Below are 23394 nucleotides of genomic sequence, written 5' to 3' on the forward strand. Positions count from 1 at the left end.
TCGAAATTTCGTGCGATTCGTCACTCTACGTCGCATGTTTTTTCCCGGCCGGGTAAAAGCAACCGAAATTCAGCAAAATCCAAAAAGCAATTTACCCGCCCCCCCCCCCCCCCACCCAAAAAAAAATAGAATTAAAAAATGAAAGTCGAAACTGACAAAATGGATAGTTTCCCCCTGCCTTCTTTCTTTCCAAAATTAACGATTACAAAATGAACCAAACTCCTCGGAAAATCACTGATAACCTGTCGGAGGAGCAGCAATTTACCGCCAATCAGTTGGAACTGAATAAGAAAATGTTAACAATTACTTTATGGACAAGTTTCTGAACAGCACAGTGTTACCTGGTGGTGGTTTATCAACAGATGTCTTTCTTGTTGGTTCCTTTGTTCATATTTGGAGTTTTAACTAAACGAATCGTGTTTACACATCAGCTACTCACCTCTTGATAAGACAATGTCTAACTGACTCGTTGCCGCCTCGAGAAGGTGACGGTATACTAATTGTGAGAACGTGTGTGTCCGTTGAGTCGGTTTATCAGTTGTCGACAACATCATTTAACCAACACTGGTTGTTGTTCAATGATTGTAGACCCTACTTCTTGACACTAACGCAAACAAAGACAAAAGAATGTCTAAAAAAGAAGTCTGCGAAAAGCATTGGACGTGTGAGCAACAGAAGTCGTTTGATAAGTGGCTCTGGGGATTTCTTTCGGTTTGTTAAAAGCAATTTTTGATTAATAGAGGATCGCGTAGCGATCCGAAGAGTAATCGGAATTACACGATAAAAAAGAAATTAGACCCTAGGGGTGTTACCACAATGTATTTAGGTACGTATTTAAGTCATAACAAAGAAAAAGAGGCTACCTTGCACTGGACAACGCCCCCACTACTTCAGACATTTAGCGAATGGGAAACCAAACATAAATGAAATCGAAAACAGCGTTGGCCGGACATAAGGGCGGAGGAACAAAAAATAGAGAACCGGAAGTCTGCCGGATGAAAACGTGGACATAAAGGGCCTGGGAAGAAAAAACCTTTAAACCAGGAAAAATCCAAGCCAAAACTTTTTGAGATGATTGGCGGCTAGATTGACAGCCACTCATCAAACTTTTCACTAGAGAGTGCTGACCTATCCGGCGGTTGTCAACGAGCGGAAGGGTGCTGGACAACATGAAATGATGTACATAAATGGTGCTATAGGCCTTTTCTTCCGTATGAATTGAGGGCAAAAATTCCAAAACGGAACCTAAAGGAGGCGACAAGGGATTTTCACTCCTTAGAAGGCACAAATCAGCCCAATTTCTTCAAGCCGACCCGTAAGCTGCGTGAGTGGCCGGACGGTTACAGGGCAAGAGAATATTGACCAACAACTTCAAAGATCCTTGCAAATAGAAGGATTTTAGGATAATTTCCAGGCGGCCGGCTGGAGCGATCCCGTCGACAGAAAGAGGTGGGGAATCCCATGCGGAGAGACTAGGGGAGACGACGTCGGCTTCAGTATGAGAGTAAAGGCGCAAACGAGCTCCAGGACTATCGGTCGTGGACTAAAAAAAGTCGATACAACCGCAAACAACGCAAACAACCGCAAACGTCTATCACGCTTGGAGGTGGGGAGATGACGGAAAAAGAAGGAGAATTAATAAATTAAAACCTCGCCACATACCTTCTGTCGTTGCTGAAATTATTTTAGGACTTCTGAAATTCATTTCTCTTTTCCTGAAATCTGAAATCACGAAAGAACTCGCTGCGTCGGCTCTCATAAGGTGGACCAGCAGCCTGCTTCTCGCGAGTGAAGTGCGATCCAAGGCCGCAATAGCTCTGTCTGCCTCATTAAGTGTGACATCATTCTGCGCTTCCTTAAGTTTACGTGACAGAAAAACGTCGGCGAAAAAGAGCTCTCAAGCGTTCCCTCCAAGAATGCGCTCTTTTCCTCCAGAAGAAATTCCAAGTGAGGCTCAACTTTCTTCATGTATGCTCCACGTCTCAATTTAGTGATATTGGGGTAAGCCCGACCCCACTGCTACAGAGAGGCTTCCACTGTGCGCCTATTTCTTGCTTTCGCCAGCTATGAGCGAAGAAGCGATGTCTATAATCTTTAGTTGAATTTTTGTCAGCGCCTCATCTTTATTCTAGATTTCCTTAAGCATAGATTTCATTTTAGCTCGGCGCAGCAGATAGTTGCCCATCCCGGGAGGCTTAAACGAGAAGCCGCCTTCCTCAAAAGAAAAAGCAAACTCGGCTGAAATTGATTTCGATTGCGCTGTACTAATACCTGACGTAAAATAGCCTGAAATTTCGTCGCAAAGGGACAAAAAAAATGGAAAGACAGGGAGAAACTTCACCATCCAACGCATCATCTGGCCCCCGTCTGGCTGTAGAGTGGGTTCCTGTGGAATCTCTTGGCCTGGTAACTGAGAAGGAGCACTAGACGATGGATCTTGAATGATATGTACTGAAGACGCAGTCGATCGAACCCTTTCAGTGGCGGCCCGTCGGTTTAATTCTTCTTGCTCGAGCCGAAGCCGTTCTAAATAAATCGCTGTCTCTTGATCGTCTAAAAAACGGCGATGCTGCCAATCCTCCTCACGACGTCGTTCCTAGACGCCAATCTAAGTCGTACCTAAGGCCCGGAGGATGAAAACGATCCCCATGCCATGATTGATTCCGCCAAAACGCCTCATTACGACCCCACTCTTCTTTCAGACGGAACCGGTTGTAAGAATAGTCCTCATGACCCCACTGCCTATCATTAAACTCGTGGTTTCCTGGACTAAAACGACGAGCCAGGTAGCCAGCCCAACGACATGGCCCTGATTCACCACGATAATCTTGGCGATCCACATCAAAATAACGATCATTACTATAGCGACCGTCATAATATCTTCCCTGCTCACAAAACTGACCATCGTGCTCAACGGAAGAGGGACGTTTCAAAGGAGACCGATCCCGACTACACCGATACTCCGGAAAAGCACGATCACTGCTAGTCGAAAGTGAACGAGAGAAAAGACCATGCTGGCGAGAACAAGCAGGAGAGCTGCGAGTGGCCCTTGGAGACCTAATCTGAACACCTGCAACAGGAAAATCTAAATTGCCGTAGATGTCGTCGTTTAGATGGCGCGAAATCTCCGGAACACTTTCTACTGACGGAGATCGAGCACGCGACGACATGATTGTTACTGAGCTAAAAAATGTGAAGTATTAGAGGCGTTGTCAGGTGTGAGGTAGCCTCTTTTTTCTTTGTTATGAGCTAAATTTCTAAATACATTGTGTCTTCACCCTTAGGGTCAACACGTAGCGTTACGAAGTGTAACCAAGTTTGCTCTTCAAAACACCGACAGGACTGTCTCACATCAGGTATTGTAGCAATTTGTTTTTTAAATCTTTAGTCTTTGCAAAGTTTTGCTGTGAGAATGACGTCTGTGTTCATACAGTGACTCTAATATGGATGCCATCGAAGATTTTGCTTTTAGGCGCGATTTGAGTCGAAACTTAATGGCTACCTTTGGCACCGCAATGGTGGCCAGATCAACAGTTGCTAACCCCCGTTGGATTGTGTGATAATCATATGACATTTTTGGTAGTTTCAATGCACATCAAACATCACGAGCAGCAGGAAAAGGAAAGAGATTTTACTTCTGGTATTAGTTGCATACCTGCCCATCATCACCGTTGGGTAAGTTTTAACCGTGTTAAAGTTGATCAATCAACGTGGTAGATGACGCCTTAATAATGCATCTCTTTTGTCTTCTATACATCTTTTGCAGTTCGACGTGTAACTCAAAACGGTTGACGCGTAAAATTCTGCTGTGGGAGTTGCCCTATCAACGGAATGTCCAGGCACCACATCGAGAGCACTTCGGGTAAGAGTAATAAAACAGCAACAGAATTGCACCAATAACTAACTCGTACTTGCTTTACCTACAACAGTTTGCCAAACATAGGAAACAATTGTTTTGTTAACGACGACCTACAAGCCCTGTTTCCTCTGGAGGATGTGTGCCATGACCAGTGAGTGGTTGGAGAAATCCTCCCCCAATCCGAATGTCAAGTTATCTACCGCCTTTTCTTCCAGCTGGTGGGATTCTGCATTAGAGGTCAAGACGCACACATCATCAAAGTTCATCGGTAAATAGTTGTTATGTTTCATCGAGTACTCGCGACGCATGTGGTGCTGTTTTGGGTTGAAACCTATCTCGCGTGCAGCGCATGCCAACGTATTGAAAACCGAAAATATGCATACCTGACGAAATTGACGTGGGATGATTCTTTGACAGCGTTTCTCTCTTGTGTCCAATGCAGTAGAACCTTTCCGTCGTACGGGTACAAGGCACAGCGTACAACTGATGAATTGGCACTGTAAGTGAGTGCTAGTCCCACTTGAGCTGTCACGGTGTGTTATAGTTTCTTTTCTCTTTCCCACCACAACAACTGGGCCCTCGGATTTCCCCGGATGGAGGGATGGAGTATTGAATACTCTATTGCTTAACACAACACTTTAATAAAACACACGTTTAGCTACGTACTAAAGGTTGGGCTCTGCTTTAAAGCAGATGAGATAGCAATTTTACTTAACACGCTTGATTTTGTTAGGTTTAATCTTCTTTTCATCACCTACCTCCTGAGTCTAAACTCTTTAGTAGGGAGAACGGTGTCTTTAAAGAAAACCTGAACCTTATACAAGAAGTCTGACCTCCGTCATTGTATCAATTTAACCTGATTTCTCCTTAAGAAGAATCAGGTGGGACAGGCCAAATATACACAACACAATCCCTTGAAAAACTAGAAATTCAAGCTAGAATACAAATATTTATGGAAAGGAATACACGACAAAAAAATTTAATCTCAATACATTGTTAAATTTTATAACGCCAGAAAAAAAAATTTATAAAGCGTTTTCAATATCTGAGCTCATTTTCAAATGAATTATAAACTTGTAACTAATTACCAGAATTCAGCACACACAAGCAACGTGAAAACACGAATAAAGTCACATCGAACTATTCAAAATAGAAAATAGCTATAACGAGTTTAATCAGCCCAAGTAAACGAAAGCCCCAGTACAATCAGAACCCTTCTGTAATTATTCATCGTCCGTATAAAAGTTTTATTTTTCAATTGGAGGGCAACAAAAAACGAAAGTTAAGAAACACGATTCCATACATAAAATTTTCTCTTCATTTTGTAGGGGCTCATTGATGTCAATGAACCAGACTAGGTTGCGTTTGTTAACAATTATTTCGTTGAATTCTTTTATTTTTGTTGGACAATTATTTAAAAAATTTCTTTTGCATATTATGCTGAGTATTTTGGAATTGAGATACCAAATTAAGCGCTTTGATAATGAGGATTTTTTTCTATTTTTCATAAAGTGAGAGCACATTCTTAATTAAATCAAAGCAAAATGGTGTGACTTGATTAAATTCCGTCGCAATTTCACCCATCGCTCAACGGTAATCATCTTTGCATCTCTCCAAGAAGACCCGTGTTAAAATCCCAGTCGTATAATGTCAATTTAAACAAGAAAATAACTTCATGTCTTGTGAGGCTTCTTGTATAAAAATACAAGGAATACATAATAGGACAAAACTGCAATTGCATAATATAACTGGGGTAAATTATTCATAGTTATCTTGTGACATAGCCCCACAGCACAAACAAGAGTAAAAAGAATAAACGGAATGTCTAATTCTAGGCTGCTGAACGTTTAGGCTGCCCGCTGTCAGAAAGGAACGTCAGAAGGAGTAGAGGAGTAGGAACTCTTGTACAGCCTTATAGGACTGCGAGGATGCCATGCTCGGTCCGCTTGGCCGAAAAACGCCCCAAATATTGTATGAAAAACACCCCCTTTCTCAAGGTTTTAGAGCTGAACGCCAGATCCCTCGCCATCTGGTGGGATAGCTAATGGCAATATGATGTTAGAGAACAATCGATTTCATAAATCCCGGTTAATGTGGCAACACAGATGCCAAACCTAAATATGTATAATCTTCATTAACATTGCAATTGGCTATCCCACCAGATAGCGAGGGATCTGGCGGTCACTAAAATTAGCTTATCGAATCAAGTCTTCAAGGTTTGGAAAAGACACGAAAATTGTTTGGAAAGCTTTAAATTCCATAGTAGCTAGCTCCGTTTTACTTTTTTTTAAGAGAACGAGAACGTAAATAATGGGGTTTTTAATTTTTCCAATAAAATATATTATTAGGAAAACAATTCCTAATAAAGCAAAACTACTTCAAAAAGAAAACGCGTCATGGAGATGAAAATGAACGAGAATGAAGACAGCTGGAAAAAGTTGAGCCCTAAAGCATAAAAAACGTTTTCAAATTGTGTTTTCGATAAATTTTTAATAACAATCAAAGGAGTATAAAATGAAATTACCGCAACTTATGGCAAATTAAAGAAAATAGTTCAAATTTTTAATATTTATTAATTATTTTAAATTATTGACCCAGACTGCTGTTGGATTTAAAAACAATATCATTTTAGAAATTAGAAAAAAATTCCCGGTCGCAGACTGGCTGCAAAAAAACATAACGTGTGAATTTGGTAAATAGCGATTTCGTATGCATTAAATATATTAGATTAGCTGCATTGTTTTCGTTCTGCTATCATCCAACTATAATAGTTTATTTGATCAGACCATTTCTATAAATAATATTATTTAGATAAATTGTATGCTACCACTAGCTTAAACATAGCTTTACGAACATTGGCTGGCCGATACCAACTATGCATGGTTACATTACTGCTGAATGCAAAGCAGTCTCGGATCTGTAGGTTTTCGCTGGCATGGTAGAAACGAGGCTGCTCCTGATAAGCAGTAATGTAACTTACAGAAAGATAGTTATGACCAGACTATGTACGAGCTAAGCTATTTTTTGGCTAGGCGTTCTAGAGACTAGCTTAACGTTTCGTACGGGTTCTCTTCCTGGAACGATGAAAAGCCCTCGGGTTGTGTTGAGATTCAATAGTATGTGTAACATAGCTCACTGTATTGGATAATATATCCTCAGGTGCAACGTATTATTCACAGCTATTTTAGACTAGTAGTTACATAGTTATATACAGTACCTACCTAAAGTTTAGGAACGCGCGCGCGCGAGAAAACCTTATGGAGTATGGTTCTTTTTCTCGGCGATCCGAAAAATCCAATTTTCGTCAGATCGCGATGATTTTTTTTTTTGCCGTAGCCATTATAGGTAGCAATAAGCTGATTTTTTCAGATTTTTCTATCAAGGGGAAGGTAGGTTTAAAATGGATCCCTAAGTTTGGGAATACGCTATAGTGCCCCATGCAAATTAGGGTACTTTGAAGGGGAATAACTAATGAATGGGTAGAGCTAGGAAGACGCGGAAAATTCTGAAATGAAGAACTTTGCAAGCTCAACAGAAGTCTTCATTTTCAGATATTTTGCGTCATATTTAATCTAGTCAATTGTGAATTGAAAACGGTTTTATTTTATTGTCCGTGTTTGTCCCTTTCTCCCCTCCCCTACCATTTCCACCTCGCGCGCCTTTTTCTCTGATAAACAGAGAAATCGCGCGCTTATGAGGGGGCGACAACCCGGCATGGGTGGAATGGGTGGGGAGAAAAAGGGACTAGAACGGGTAAAGACTTGAAGTAAAGACTTCAACATCGATGAAACCTTTCTTTACCTTGATCATATAACAAAGGATCTGCTACTCTCGAAGGTCAGTTCACATATATTTATATATTTTATTCATGTAAATACACTCTTTTATTTCTCCTTGAAGAATAAATTACAGCTTGCTGAGAGAAATGAAGAAGAATCAGTGGACACAAGAGAAACTTACTTTCCAATCACCAATAAACGAAACGAAAACAAGCTACTTGTCCAGTAGCTTCAATCCAAGAAGCAGTTCCCCTCGTCACAGAAGCCTTTCACGAAGGATCAATCCTTCCGACTGACCCCCTGAGTCCCAACGAAACTACTCAGGAAATCAAAATAATCATAGATTAAAGTGTTGAATGAAGAATACAACTCTCTAATAAAGAACAACACTTGGACCCTATGCCAACTACCATCTGACCGAAAAGCAATCGAAGGAAAGTAGGTCCTAAAGTACAAGGCCGGTTTCAAGACGAATTCCCCACGATACAAGGCCAGGTTTGTGATCAGAAGGTGGTCTCAAATTCGTGGCCTCCACTACACCGAGACTTGCACCAGTTGCCAAGATTTATCTATGATTATGGCCATTGCAGTAGAAAAAGATCTTGAAATGATCCAACTCGACGTCAAAACCGCATTCCTTTATGGAACTCAGGAAAAAGAAATTTACATGAAACAACCCGAATGCTTCATCGTTCCTTGAAAAGAAGAAGAGGTGTGTCGTCTTGTCAAAAGAATCTATGGCTTAAAGCAGGCCTCCCGCGTTTGGAACGTCAAATTTAACGAATTCAGTGTAACTTCCGACACCTCCGTCCGGGAGAGCCAGATGAGGAAACAACCTTCTTCTTCTTGTACGTAGATGATGGCCTGATACTGAGCAACCAAAATGCAGTTCTTATGGAAATAATTGAATTCCCTGGCAAAGACTTCAAAATACGCTCTCTTCCCGCAGACCCATTCATTGGTGTCAACATTGAACGCCACCATGGACCAACAACTTTTATTTGGTAGTGGTACCAAAAAACTCTGTGGTTAGGTCGATGCGGATTATGCCGGATATCAGGAGGATAGCAGAATATTTATAAAATGCCGAAACCATGCCGAAACCTCAGTTTTGGCATTTTTTAAAGAGCTTTATTTTTTTTAGATAACTTTGAGGCATAAGTTTTGGCTCTCGGGCGTAAGTTGGGCAGGAGAATAAAAATATGCTAAAATTATGCCATTATCTCATTGATTAACCAAACTTACGCGTCCCAAAGTTTTTGGTGGCGAGAAAATGTTTTTTTTTTTCGAAAATGAACAAACAAAAACATCACAATTTTTTCTCTTGTTACTAATAGGTGCATGTCTATTCTTAATAAACTTACTTATGTATGAATTAAGACTTAATTGTTTATAGTTTTAGCAAAATTGAATTTTTAAATATCAACAAAAACAAGTTTTTTTTCAAATATTTCAACAGAGCAGCAAACGACGTACTTTTTTCTTCAAATTTTGCAGTTTATTTTTTTTTAATTTGTAATAAATTGCGTTTTACCGCAGCTCCCTGGCGTGAATAATGAAAAATAAGAAATCCGGGTTAACTCCGCAACTTCGTGAATACTGATTCACTTACCGGGATAACACAGTCTTGGAAACTGTGTAATGACCCATAACTATCATACATATTAACAGTTGTAGCACATTTTTTTTTTATTTTTGCACTGTTACGTACCGTCTCGGCCTTCTTCTGCCACGCGCTCGTTCTCACGCTCATGGTTACGGGGGTGACGACGCCGCCGATTTCCTCTACGCGAGTAGTTACTTGACGATAAAGAAGAACTGGACGATGACGAACTAAAACTTTCCGAGCTTGAACTAGATGAGCTTTAGCTACTACTAGCCATCTGAACTAAAGTCCTTTTTTTCTAACTGCGAAATATGTTAACCTTCTCCAAGCGCTACCAAAAATGGTCTGAGGAGGGGCGTGATATTGAGCTGAGGGAGATATTTTGATAATCTGATGATCTGATATGAGATACCCTACACCCTAAAAGAAAGGAGAGAGGACACCACCTTGAAGGCAGCCGAGATTGGTGGTTTTTATAGCTTCGGCATCGGAAACTGTTAGAATGGCCTTTCTGTTTGCAAGAAAACTGAGGACAGTTCTGATGAGATAAGGAGGACAAGATCTTTTTATAAGAGCAGACTGGATGGCTGAGTGCCAGGCAGAATCAAAAGCACTTTTTATGTCGAGGAACGTGCACGCTGAGACTCTTTTCTCGACAAACCCTGCTTCAATGTGGGCGAATAGTTCATGTCCAGTTGTCTCTGTAGACTTTGCCTCTCTAAACCCATGCTGGCTAGGACTTATCCAGATATGAGATCGAGAGAGCCACAGAAGGCGGTTCAGCACAATTTTTCAAGAATTTTTGAGAAAGTACAGACAAGACTGATTGGTCTGAAACTGTTGATATCATTATAAGATTGTTTGTTTGGTTTGCCGATGATAGTAACCTTTGAGGTCTTCCATAGCTCAGGAAAAAAAAAATTTGAATGGGGCAAGCATTATACATTGCAATCAGTTGCGATTTTATACGAGGGAGACAGTGCTTTAACATGTCTACAGAAATTCCATCATGCCCGGCTGCAGACGCAGTATTGAGGGAAGAAAAAGCGTGACCGAACTCCCATTCAGAGATGGGAGGAGACATATTTACAGTAGGGGAGGACGCGATATACGCGTGAGTTTCTTTCTCTATATTGGTCACGAGGTTAATTTAAGCGTGTCATTGGCTGAGATAATCTATAAGCTACCACCATCGATGATAACACGCTGGGGAAGAAAAATGCATAAGCTGCTACCAAAGGTACCTACGCTCCGCGACTTGATTTTTGGATAGTAGAAGAGTTGATGATGAGTACCAGAAACGTACGGTACGCGACCCGGCAGCCGAGGCGAAATCCGATTCCAGTGTCAAAACCACGTCATGGAATGTTTGAACCGACGGTGAATTTCATTAATCAAACGACAACTGAAAGGGAAAAAGATCAACGCTCCGGAAGTAATAAATTTGCCTGTGTAAACTAGAACCCGGCCACCGATTGGCATTATGCCCCAAGTTTATTAGCATGGAACCCACTAATGAGCACAAGCAGTATATGATATTAAAAATTGTTTCCGATTTTTAAGGAACCACAACAGTAAAGTGTGCCGCAAAACAGACGCGGCGTGAAGTGTAGCCAATTGCGGCCAGCATCATCATGCTCGTGGTTCACGGAGCAGATAGGGTAGCGCAAAAATGACTAGACCTGAAGACAGACATGGCCTGCCTCGGAGCCGTGAAGAAAACCATCAATCTGCCTCTGTATGTCTGGATACAAATAAATAACGGCCCTCGGAGTTATTTAACATAACTATAACCCTAACAGTTTTAGAACTGTTAGATACGGGTTGCAAAACCACACTTATCATTCAAAGAGTCGCAGACGTGCTAGGTCTTAACTTAGGGAAGACGATACCATGCAGGATCGGAGCATTTTTTTAGCAGAACCGTCCTTGCCGATAAGTATCGTACGTTGCCAAATCACAATGTGTAAAAAAATGAAGCCACTCTTCGATGTGGAACGCTCCCTCGTAGTTCCCGAGCTAAAAGGAGCCAATTTCAATGTGAATTTGGAAAAGGAGAAGCAGAAATGAAGACTTACGAGACCTTGATCTACCAGCGATTGACTCCAAACAGATTAGCTGTTTTGTCGGGACTAGCATACCAACAGCGCTGCTACAGCTGGAGAGCCGAATTCCAGACAGAGGTGGGACAGTCGCAGTCTTAACACCTTTCGGATGGACAGCAATGGGTGAGATCTCCTACGCGCCGGCCACCAATCCTTATCCGATTAATGCAACATGCGCGGCAACCGCCGCATGGCAAGAAGATGAAGCAGACGAAGCGGTCCAGCTTTTGTGGACACCGGAACTGTTCAACTCAATAAGAAAACGACAAGAGCGGCATAGCGCAGAAGAGGCTAGAGCGATTGAAATTCTCATCCAAACGATATGAAACCTCGGCGATAAGAATGGATTGGGTCCACCGTGGAAAACGGAAGACATCCGCCTACCAAACAACAGAACGAGCGCGCTTCACCGACTATACACCAACGAAAATCGATTTAGAATGGACCCAGACTTTGCAAGCAAGTACACGCAAGCAATCGAAGCAAACGCAGCTGCGGGATTTGCCAGGCGACTGACGCGATATGAATTGGATGGCCCGGTGGGAAGTCCGTGGTACCTTCCGCATTTCTTAGTAATCAACCGCAACAAGCCAAACAAACCAAATTTAGTTTTCGACGCTGCCGGCCAACATGAAGGAGTTTGCCTCAACGACGGCTTCATTAATGGACCGTCGCTACTAACTAATCCGACGACCTGCTAGTCACGTCCCTGCCTGATTTCCATGGACATTGAAAAGATGTTTATTAAGGTTCGCTTCAGAGAAGAGGATCAAGCCGCCTTCCACTACTTTTGGCGACGGCCAGGAGATAGTGGGCCACCGGTGACCTATCAAATGATGGTCGACATGTTCGGGGCCGCTTCCTCACCAACATCATGTTCGTTCGTTTTTTGACGTATAGCCGAAGACCACCCAGAAAACGCTGACATAGCCGACAAGGTTATAAATAACTTTTGCATGGGCAATTATCTCGACTCATTTAATGATGCAGACGCCACCATTTCCTGTTGTCACCATTTGATTGAACTTTTAAAAAATGGTGGATTCCCTCTTACTCAAGCGATGAGTTCGTCAAGGGAACTGTGGCTCTCATTCCCACCCAAATTTCGAGCCAAACCGGCGTTGAACATCGGTCTAGATGAACTGCCAGTGGAAAGGACCCTGGGACTAATTTGGCAAGTAGAATCCGGCACGTTCACCTTTCTGCTAAACATCGAGAACGATGCAGATACTAAACGGGAGATCGTCAGCTCAGTGGCCAGTATTTTCGACCCAAAGGGATTTCTTGCCTGCATCACCGTGATTCCCAAGAAAATCATTCAAGACATCTTGCGTTTAGGAAGGAAGGAAGAAGGTGGACAGTCGTGGTACGATGAACTTCCAAGCAGCATAACGGAAAGATGGAAAACCTTCCCCAAGAATTAACGCTACTACGAGAGTTGAAGGCAATGCTTAAGACCAGCGAATTTTGACCCCCGAAAAACCCGGTTTCAGCTACAAGCGTTTACTGATACCTCAGAACAAGCGTATGCGGCGGCCATGTACGTATCTACGCTCAGAATGTGACGTGCTAGTCGACGCCAACTTGGTAACAGCCATAACAAAGGTTGCGCCATTACAGAAGCAGACGATCCCTTGCCTTGAATTATTGGGAGCCGTTCTAGATTTTAGTGGCTCTCTGTTTAAAAGAAGCCACAAGAGAGGAGATATCAGTGGTAACGTTGTGGAAGGATTCTTCCATGGTCCTTTATTGGTTGAAAAACGAAACAGCATTTTACAATTCCTATTTAGCAAGCCAGAAAGAACTCATCCTAAGCGGATCTACACCAGATCATTGGCGGCACGTACCTAGGAGACTAAATCCTGCCAACGACGGAACGAAGGGTGCGAAGAAATTTAATGGCGCTCACCGTTGGTTCAAATGGCCACCCTTTCTCAGGGAGGATTCCAGATTGTGTCCAGACAACACGTTCCGCAATCCGTTCAAGAGTTATGAATTTTTTAATTTCGTTTTTATTCCCTATGCCTTTGATGCACGCGCTCCCTTTCCCCGCGGAGGGAGGGAGGGAGAGGGAGAGGGAGGGATGGTGCGCGCGTACTAAAGGCATAGGGAAAAAAACGAAATTAAAAAATTCATAACTCTTGAACGGATTGCGGAACAAGTTTCATTCTTTTACCAGATGTTCTTCATACTACCACCTATAACTGGTTCAAATTTGGGTTTGATCCGAAAGACCAGACTTGATCAGCCGACAATTAAAAAAAAAATCTTTGAACTGAAATTGCTCAATGAAGACAAAAATGTTTTAAAGTTCCAAATACATCATTAGAAAGAGAAAAAAATTCTCTTTTTTATCGTTATTTTTTCAAAATTTCAAAATTAACTTAAATGACCTGCGCAGTGATTTAAATGAAAAAACGCGCATAAAATTTGTGAAAAAGCGCAAAACTTTAACATTTAATTGAAGGCTTCCCGTTCATGATAAAAAAAAATCCTTTGGTCAAATGTTTCTTAATGTTATGAAGAACACGCGATAAAAAAATGAAGCAAATCGATTTTTTTTTGCGACGAAAAAATTCGAAACTCGGCGGAATGACCCTAACACAATAATATAAAACCGAAAATACTTTATGCCGTGTACATGAATTTTATAAACATATCTTATGTCTATATGTAAGATATCTTGAATATATCTAATTTAATATATCTAAAAGCTATCTTAGAAATATCTCGGATATAGTAAAATAGATGCAAACGATGTTGAGAGATATCTAAAAGGGGATCATGTTCTACCATGCAGTGATCTACCGAATCGGTCATACATGTGAACGGAATCAAACCTGAATAGAATCAATCAATCAAAGAATAAAAGAATAAAAAATCACAATCATTCAGTGATGTTTGATTCAGAATCAAGAATTTAAAAAAATCAAGAATCAGAATCAACATTTTTGATTCTATTCACAATTTTTAACACTGAGTCCACCACTCAATCAGGCCAAAATTGGGGGTTTTGGGGGTTTACAATTTTTTTAAAAGGGTAACGAAGGCATCGCAGCCAGTCCCCGTATAAACCATTTTGTGCAGAATTTTATGAAAAACCAAATGGTGAAATCCGCATTATTCTTCTAGCCATTAATTTTTGATTGATTGAATGATTGAATGATTGAGAAAAGAATGGAATCGATGTAAAACTGCTGGGCTTGGTTGGCTATCGATAGTTGAAGTTCGAAAAAAAAATTAATGGCCAGAAGAATAGTATATCTCCCTTGCTTTTTTCAAAATCGGCCGCTAGATGGGGTGGCGAAATGACGTATGTCAATGGCGAAAATCTTTAGAAAATGTCGAAAAATTTCCAAGATTTTCAATTGCCAATATCTCTGCCAATAACCGTTTAAAACAAAAACAGGGCGAGATGTCTCTGGAGGGGGGCAAAATCTTTCATTCTGAAAAATTATATTTTTTTTAAAGGTCCGGTTTGCCCGAAAACTTATGTCAAAAATCAGAAAAAACACTACAATTTCTGGGGGGGGGTCCCTTAGTTTTTATTAAATAACTTAAAAACTATGCTAGCTAAAACATTGCGGATTTCACCATTTGGTTTTCCGTAAAATTCTGCACAAAATGATTTATACGGAGACTGGCTGCGATGCCTTCGTCACCCTTTTCCAAAAATTGTAAACCCCCAAAACTCCCAATTTTGGCCTGATTGAGTGGTGGACTCAGTGTTAATAAAAAAATCACAATGCGAGGAATGAATACGTTTCAATGGTCTAGTTTATAAGGACGTGTAACCCTACTAACACGGCCCATCCACTTAATGTAAGATGTAGGTAAATATGGGATGAATAGATCCAGGTCACAATTGGGGGGCGGTAGTATAGCGTACAGTACCCACCAAACCCGTATACCCTAAAGTTTTCCACTTCAAAATTTGTACTTTTTACTACACACTTGCACTGTCGCCCCCATAGGCATTAGAAATTTCGACAAATTTTGAAGTGGAAAACTTTGAGGTATAGGGAAGGGTTCTCTGAGTTGGTTTTATTGTAAATCATTCTTTATATTCGTATAGAGTGAAGAATTCTGCATCTTTTGGCACAAAGAAAAAGATTTTAGCTTGATTTTTAGTATTTTTTGTAAATTTTTGAAAACGCCGTATTTAACACGGCGCATATGAGGGGAAAACGGGTGTACCTAATAAACTGAACGATACCGTAGCGCCATGGGGGTTAATCCTACGACAACTTCATGTGTAGAAAAAATGTAGATCATCATTAGATCTACTCAGGGCCAAAAGGAAAAAAATCTAGCCCAAGCGGTTCAAGAGTTATTGCATTTTTTCTAGGACACGTAGTGCCATAAGAATGCACTGAAAATAGGGGGGTGTACCTAATAGTTAGGTGGATACTGTAGGTATAAATTTATTCGGATCTAGGATGGGATCAAATAAAGAATATTTATCGTAGAGCCACCGGCGTATATTCATTAATAATACTGATTGTACGTCAAACTAATATACCCGGGGGTATGATTTTGTTGTGATACCATTTGGTACATGCACAGAATGTGCATCACAGTATAACCATATTAGGTACACAGTGGACGAAAAAGCTAAAAAATATCTCAATTTCCATTACTTCCAAACATTTGTTCCTAAATTGTTTGAACAGTTGGTCAAGTGGTCAGGGAGGTGAGCCACGGAATTGAAGGTCAGTAATTCAAATCTGGGGTGAGACTTTTATCTTTTATTTTCTAACAGAAATCATATCCAAAGATGGATGTTATTTAAGGATACTGTGTATACACAAACCGGTATATTCAAGGGACATACAAATGGTACGTACGGGGAAGGGGAAATAAGGATCAACATGAAGCATTCCATGGATATGCTGTTTGTATCTCCCTTATCCTTGGGAGTACGCTGCAGTCATATCCATGGTACATCGCTGTGTTAGTAGGGAAGATTGTAGCAGCGGCAACATTTCCATCTTGGTTATAAAAGAAATTTACACAATTAAGATACGATGTTTTGAATTTCTTTTTCTTTGAATTTCTATTAATCACGTGTTGCTTAATATTTGCTTAATTTTTAAATTGACCAGTTGGTGGAATCTTCTGGTTGATTTTTTTTAGGCACTGAGGCCGATGAATTGAAATGGAGTGTGATCCAAATTGACGGTTGCAAATGTCACAAACGATTGGTTTGAATTTCGTTTGCGATTCTGATATCTTATCCTTTTCTTGCTAAAAAAACGGAAAACGAATTTATTAACAACATTATAAAAGATCTCAAAAAGCCTCACTGCGATATTCAAAAATTATAAAGTTCAACACATCAATAGAATGAACAGTTTGTCTGCTCTAAAGAAAACATCGATATGGTATATATTAGTTCCATCCTGTCCGTTTGTAGAATATTCTGCTAGCACTTCATCAGGTCAATGTGCTAGACGGAATTAAAAATCGTAGGGGAATAGTAGATTTTAATGAAATTCAAAACTATTTTAGTGTGTTATGACAGGATACATGATAGATATATGTCCAATTAGATGGCATACTAATAAAGTTCCCTGGTAGCACACTTACATCCATCGTCTATCATATAGATGTCTTAATGTCTAAATCAAATCTGATCTATCTGCAACCTAAATTGGATATCACATGGATACTCAATTTACTACGGCCTTATGCTATCTTCGTATAGATGTCCTATAGATCTACGTTTCTCATACGATCACGGACATCCATTTGTGTCTAGAAATTAGACGCTTAACAGACAGACGTAACATGACGTCTGTGAGATGTCTAAATTATCTGTCCACAGGATAGATGAGGAAGACAAGGACTTTACATTTTCATAATTTTAACTGCTAGTATTAATTTAAAGCCGTTGAACAAAACACAGTTAAAAAGCAATATAGAGTGGTGTAGTGGGTAGAGCACTGGAGTACCACTCCAAAGAACGTGTTTTCGCGCCCATCGAGAAACGTTTCTTTTTTTCTTTTTGCTTAAATTTAAGTCTTTTGAAGACGGCTGTAAGCCGTACCCATTTGGATGTCTTACAGCGCGACATTAGTATAGACATAGGCAATCCTATGGACGTCGGGTTAAGACATCTCACTCGGCTGCAAAAGATGGGCGACGTACATCCTATAGATAGAGGCGTGCTACCAGGGTTCATACTAAAAAAGTTTTGAATTTTATTAAAATCTTCTACTTTTACTGCCCCTCTTGACCCGGTGTCCCGGCATACTCCAGTCTCCCCTACCCACAATTAAATTCTTAAATGTAAAAATACTGATACATCTCCAAAACAGTCCAGACCACCTTTTCCGTACTCAATAAAAAGAATTTCTGGGATTCCTGTTTAATAGAGTGGAGATTACTGATCTAAAATCGATTTTGTTTTCTGTGACGTACAGACGAATCGTTCACTCTATTTCTACGATCCAGAATAGATAATTGTAGTAAACAGATATGAGTTTGCCATGCTTAGCACCGATTTAACATTATGGTGCGTAAATTTGAGAGGGGAAAGATTGGTATGAGTAAAATGTAATGACCGGAATGAAAAGCGTGCATAGAATGTGAACCAGGTCGCAAAAATAAAAAAAAACGGTCCAATGACAAACAACGGTCGTAAAGTCAAAATATCGGTCTAAAAAAGGCTCATTGGTATCACAACAACCAAAATCCAAAAGGAATTCCCTTTCTGGATTGTCTCAGCCTAGCAACCATTTATTTTTTTAGTTGAGTGTATCAAACAAACCATTTAATTTGGTCAAGCTAAATTTTCATCTAGCCTAAGGGGCGTTGTACAAGTTTTTCTGTTGGTTACCGCAAGGGACGGGCCGCGGGGAAGAAACTAGAAAATCGGCTACTAGGCTAAGAAGAAGGTTGGCTACATGACCCTCCAGCAAATTGGTCATTATCTAGTGCATGACGCGTATCCTGCCCAGTTTTTGAACGCACTACGCACGTTTTGCCGTTATGTTACACTGCAAAATCAGTGTTTTTAACTTTAAATTTTTATTTCATCAATCTTGAATTGAAAACGTAACCATCACGTTATGCATTGTTGAAAAAGGTATCTTTAGACACCTAGTTTTGTAAGTTTTCGATTTTTTAAATTATTGTATATTAAACTCGTAGAACAAAACTAATCAAAAAATTTTGCTCTGTCATCCTTCTTCCAGAATGCAAAAGGGATTTTTTTAGAATACAATTCTTTCAGATGTCCAAGATATCAAATTTATCGTGTTACCCCAATTTCGACCAATTTATTAACATTTCATTCGGCGTTGTCGTTTGCAGTATACGTGCTTTTTCCCCTCTTTTCTGTCCACTCCTTCGCTTTCCCATTCTTTCCTATTTATCAAGTCCCATCTGAACCGATATACAATCCCTTTATACATGGCAAACGTGATATGACGGATATCTTGGAAATCTGAACGAATTTTAAGAAATCCTTTTATTGGATTCTGTAAGATGGATATAGAAGAGCTACATTTTCTTTCATTTAGTTGTTTCCGTTGGAATCGCTTTTTCTGAACAGTACAGACCTATTCTGGTATTTTAAAGTCCTTTTTTGATAGCGTTTCGAAAATTAACTCCGAGAAAAACCCTCTTTTTCTAATATTTCGGGCTCTTTGAGTCGGAGATCGCTTAATTGTTAACAGTGACTTTTTTTACAGGAAATTTCAAGGTACCTTTTTGCAGTTAGAATTTGTATTTATTGCAGTGGAAAGTTCCTTCATTTGATATTGGGCCTGTCCGCGAAAACGAGTGTTTTTCGGGATATCCATCTGCTGGCTAGCATCTGTTATTTTTGTCTGTAAAATATGAAAAGATTAGCATCAGCTTTTTTAAACCTTACGTAAAATATTTTTGGTTTCAGCAACGGCATTTTCACGACGGAAAACTTTTTGCATTCCGCGCAACTGTAGCTTAAACCTAGAACAATTTAATATTGCTTAAAAAAGCTCTCGTATGGCCCGGGCTTAAGATGATACACAATGTTCATATTTGTTGTTGTTAGCTGACTTCTAAAATTCTCTCCCGTTTAGGAGATATTGAAATCATAATCACTTTAATCATTATATACTTTTAAAAAATCTATTGAGTGAAAAAATAGCCCACTAAATTTTCTTAACACAAACACGACACTGGGTTTGAAACAATAATCTCGAATTTTTTTAATATTTTTAAAATGAACCTAACTATTTGTATTTCTGATTCAAAGTTCAAATAAGCGCCTCCCATTTTTTAGCCATTTTTTAGAGGCGGAGCTTAATTTCTGATCAATTTGTAGACGACGCTCACCAAAATCACTAAAATCACCCTTTTCGTATTTCGCCCTAAGGCCCTAAGGGCGAAAGAGGGTTGTAGTCGGCCGTAGGCAATATTTTTTTTGAATTAGAAATACGCATAGTTAAGTTCATTTTAAAAATATTTAAAAAATACCACGAGAATCAACGTAAAAACTGATTCTAACCAGGTATGTTTTAAACAAATTAAAATTTCATGCAAAGACCCTATTGATGAAAACCCGAAATTTTCTTATCTTTTATTCGAAATTTATTCGTAATTTTATTCTTATTCGTTATTCCATTCAAAAATTCGAATAAGACCCTTATTTTTATTCGTATATTTTATCCATATATAATAAAAGAACAAGCTTTTGGGGGAGGAGCTTATTCATGTCACGCACAATGTCACGGATAATGTCACGAACATTTTGGGGGAGGAGCTTATTCATGTCTCAAGGGGGAGGAGCTTATCCTGCCGAAACATGCCCAAACAAATCACCACCAGATGTCGTCGCCGTGATGACGCAATCTTTGATGACGCAACAACCTGCATCACCACAAGATGTCTATAGCATTGCCATGATGACGACATCCTCAAGTAAGGTACTGACTGGGCAGATTTCCCACGATAAAATTTATTACGGGCAGATGATTAAGCTACAGCAAGCTACAAGCTACAGAAAAGAGTATAGCAAAACAGTCCGACTTAACGCTAGACCAAAGTTCCCCGGATTTGAACGGGGCTCAGTCTCTTGTTCGTCGAATAAATGAAGGTTATTCGTTATTCGAGTGTGCGCTCGAAAAGCGAACCCCCTTTTGGCCGGCTTGGGCTGCGCGTCAGCCCCGTAAAACTTTAAACTTCGATCGCGCAAAAAGATCTACAACCCCGTATTAATCGTTTTTCGATAGCAGAAAACTTCAGTGTTCTGCCGAATAAAACTTTCGAATAAAATTTCGAATAACGAATAAGGAAATAATCGTATTCGTTATTCGTTATTCGTCGAATAAAATTTTCTTTATTCGTATTAGTTATTCTTATTCGTTTTACCTCAGGCTTCATGATTTCGAATACAATTTCGAATATTAAAAAAAAAAACGATTTTTGAAAGTTTGCTGTTTAGTATAGATTTTTCATTTTTGCCTCGTCTTAGTCACGTGTCTGTCGCCGAGAATTTTTGGAAAAATCTATTGGAGTCCGTAAATCCAGATGGCTCTGATGTCGCCGACCAGCAGACCAATTTGTTTTTGATTTTTAGAGTTGAAACGAAGGGAAAAGAATGGATTCTGAATTAATCACATTCACGCTACTCTTTTTGAGCGTGATGTGTACCGTGATCTAAGAATAAGCTACGATTTTACACATGAGAAAAACCGGTTGTCTTCCTCGCAACAGTTACCGACAGTTACAAAGGCTGTAGTGTGATGTGTTCTCTTTTCTGCACTTTGTGTTCTCTTTTAAAATAGAAACTGTATTTAATCAGGTCAAATAAGATTGCAGTTAATCATTTCGGCAGTTAGCTGCTATAATAGCGCATTTAATAATGAAATAATATTTATTTCAAAACGCACTTTTTGCCGTTAGAGGGGTCTGAATTACGGACTCCAATAGGCGCGACCTTTTTTTATTTGCTATTCGAAATTTTATTCGAAATTTTATTCGTATTCTTTATTCGTTATTCTATTCGAAAATTCGAATAAAAACCTTATTTTTGTTCGTATTAGTTATTCGTCGAATAAATGAAGGTTATTCGTTATTCGAGCTACGTTCGAATCACGAAAAACCTTATTCGACAGAACACTGGAAAACTTGTCTTGCTAGGCAAGAGCCGCTTTTTTTCCTAATGTTCTTTCAAACTTTGGGCTTGGCCTTAAAACTACCCTTCCCCGCTTTAAAAATTAATCAACATAATCCGTACCCTTATGATAACGTTTTAAAAAAATTTCGTCGCTTTCCGACGAAAATTAAATTTTTTTTATGGAACACCGAGGAAATTTCCTTTATCCATAAGGTTCTTTCGCGCGTTCCCAAAGCCCAAACTTAAGGTAGGTCCCCTATAAAAGATAAAAACTAAGCGCAAATGGAATCGCCTAGCGATTCTGCAAGACCAGAGTGATAGAGAGTATGGTGAAGCGACGCTGTAGGAATTCTCCATAAGGCTTCGTCCGAGCTTTTCCAGCATTTTCTCAAAGTTCGAGATGACGTGATTTGCAGACGCCCCAGGGCTTTCCCAAATATCAGGGCTGCCACCACGCGTAGCCTCACTGAACTGCTGTTTTGCTCCGAAAAAAGGGTTATGATTAGTAATTTTTCAGAATTTAGTAAGCGATTGATGGCGTAGCTGCTAGAGCGGCTGATTCACGTGGTAGTTATCTTGGATTCAAATCCCTACATATCAAAATTCCTTTTTAGAATTTTTCCTTGTTTTTTCTATATTTTTAAAGCGAAATAGATGATATGCCTAGATTCTGTAAAAAATGCGAGTTTTTTCACATTTTTTAAAACAAAATCTGAATTTGTTTCCTTTGGCAAGGACTTAGAAAAAAAAACGTGTTCAAACATGTTTCTGGAAAAATCCGCAAGAAGTCACTAGCGCATACTTGGGAAAAAGCTCGGATGAAGCCTTATGGAGAATTCCTACAGCGTCGCTTCACCATCCATACTCTCTATCACTTTGGCAAGACAGATCATTTTAATTGATGCGCACCACCAAAAAATTAAAACATTTGAAATTTACTCTAAAATTTAAAATCCCTAGCTAAAATCGTTAATTAGTTTTCGTACTTGAGAACAACGAGGTTGGTGTATCTTGAAGCCAGCCGTCCCAAATGAGTTCCCACAAATTTCGCACTTTTGAAAAAGTTCACGTGGAGCAATTTCTTTTTTCTTTGCAAATTTTGTCATAGGGATGTCAGTAGAACATTCTACAAAGTATAGCCAACCATTTAAATTCGATTGAGAATCTGATGGAGTGTCATTGAAATCTTTATTTAATTTCCAAGTAGACTTGTTGATCCGGTGAGAATTTGTGGTACCATCACTTGATCGTTCTGATTTTTCTTCTATATCGGTGTCGATGTTGCTTATTTGTGTAATTTTCGTCTGGAAGTTTGGGAAGCGTGATGCAAATTTTTTAGATGAGTCGTTTGCAAGAAAATGTTGACTAATTTCTCTCGTAATTTCTCGAACACGAGAAGCTTTATGATTGCTCGTCGTCAGACTCACAACATTTGAAAAACGACCGACATGATTGCGAGTAGAGCGATCTTCAAAACCTTCTGAAAGTTGAGGATTTGTGCTATTATTGGTACTGATATTGTTGCTCAAAAACATGGAACCATAACAGCCGTCTTGATTTTTTAATTGAGAACATCCCGACTGATTATTCCGGGAATCACTAAAATATTTACTCGAATTCAGGGGCCGTGATCCTATGCAGCACTGAAAATTTGCCAAATCCTTGCAACGTAATTCAGACATGTCCAACCCAATGTTACTGAGTCGTTCAGTGTTCAGAATTTTTGCTTTTACAGTTGCTGTCCGGAAGCGCTTTGTCTGCGAACAAATGTTTCTAACTGGATTATATTCTTCACCCATCTTACAATAAAATTCAAAGCGTATTGTACCGGACAACTCACAATTAATGTGAATACTAACTAATCTATACCACTGCTTGGAGGACACTGCTCGTGCAGATCAAACTTCAAAATAAGACGACTAGTCACTGGTGTTTGT

At 39.7% G+C, this 23394-nt stretch overlaps 2 protein-coding genes across 2 annotated transcripts; one reads left to right on the forward strand and one right to left on the reverse strand.

The window, feature by feature from the left end:
- Positions 1–12086: 12086 nt before the first annotated feature.
- On the forward strand, positions 12087–12773 carry LOC124327680. The gene is made up of 2 exons (XM_046786678.1): positions 12087–12225; positions 12340–12773. The coding sequence occupies exons 1-2, from the start codon at positions 12087–12089 to the stop codon at positions 12771–12773; spliced, it is 573 nt and encodes a 190-aa protein (XP_046642634.1).
- A 3436-nt stretch (positions 12774–16209) lies between these two features.
- On the reverse strand, positions 16210–23353 carry LOC124327829. Its single transcript, XM_046786845.1, has 3 exons — positions 22444–23353; positions 19062–19184; positions 16210–16596 (listed from the first exon to the last, which is right to left on the reverse strand). Exons 1-3 carry the CDS (start codon positions 23254–23256, stop codon positions 16435–16437), a joined length of 1098 nt encoding a protein of 365 aa, XP_046642801.1. The 5' UTR covers positions 23257–23353; the 3' UTR covers positions 16210–16434.
- Positions 23354–23394: the final 41 nt, after the last annotated feature.

The sequence above is a fragment of the Daphnia pulicaria genome, chromosome 2 (assembly GCF_021234035.1).
Source record: "Daphnia pulicaria isolate SC F1-1A chromosome 2, SC_F0-13Bv2, whole genome shotgun sequence".
Taxonomy (NCBI): Eukaryota; Metazoa; Arthropoda; class Branchiopoda; order Diplostraca; family Daphniidae; genus Daphnia; species Daphnia pulicaria.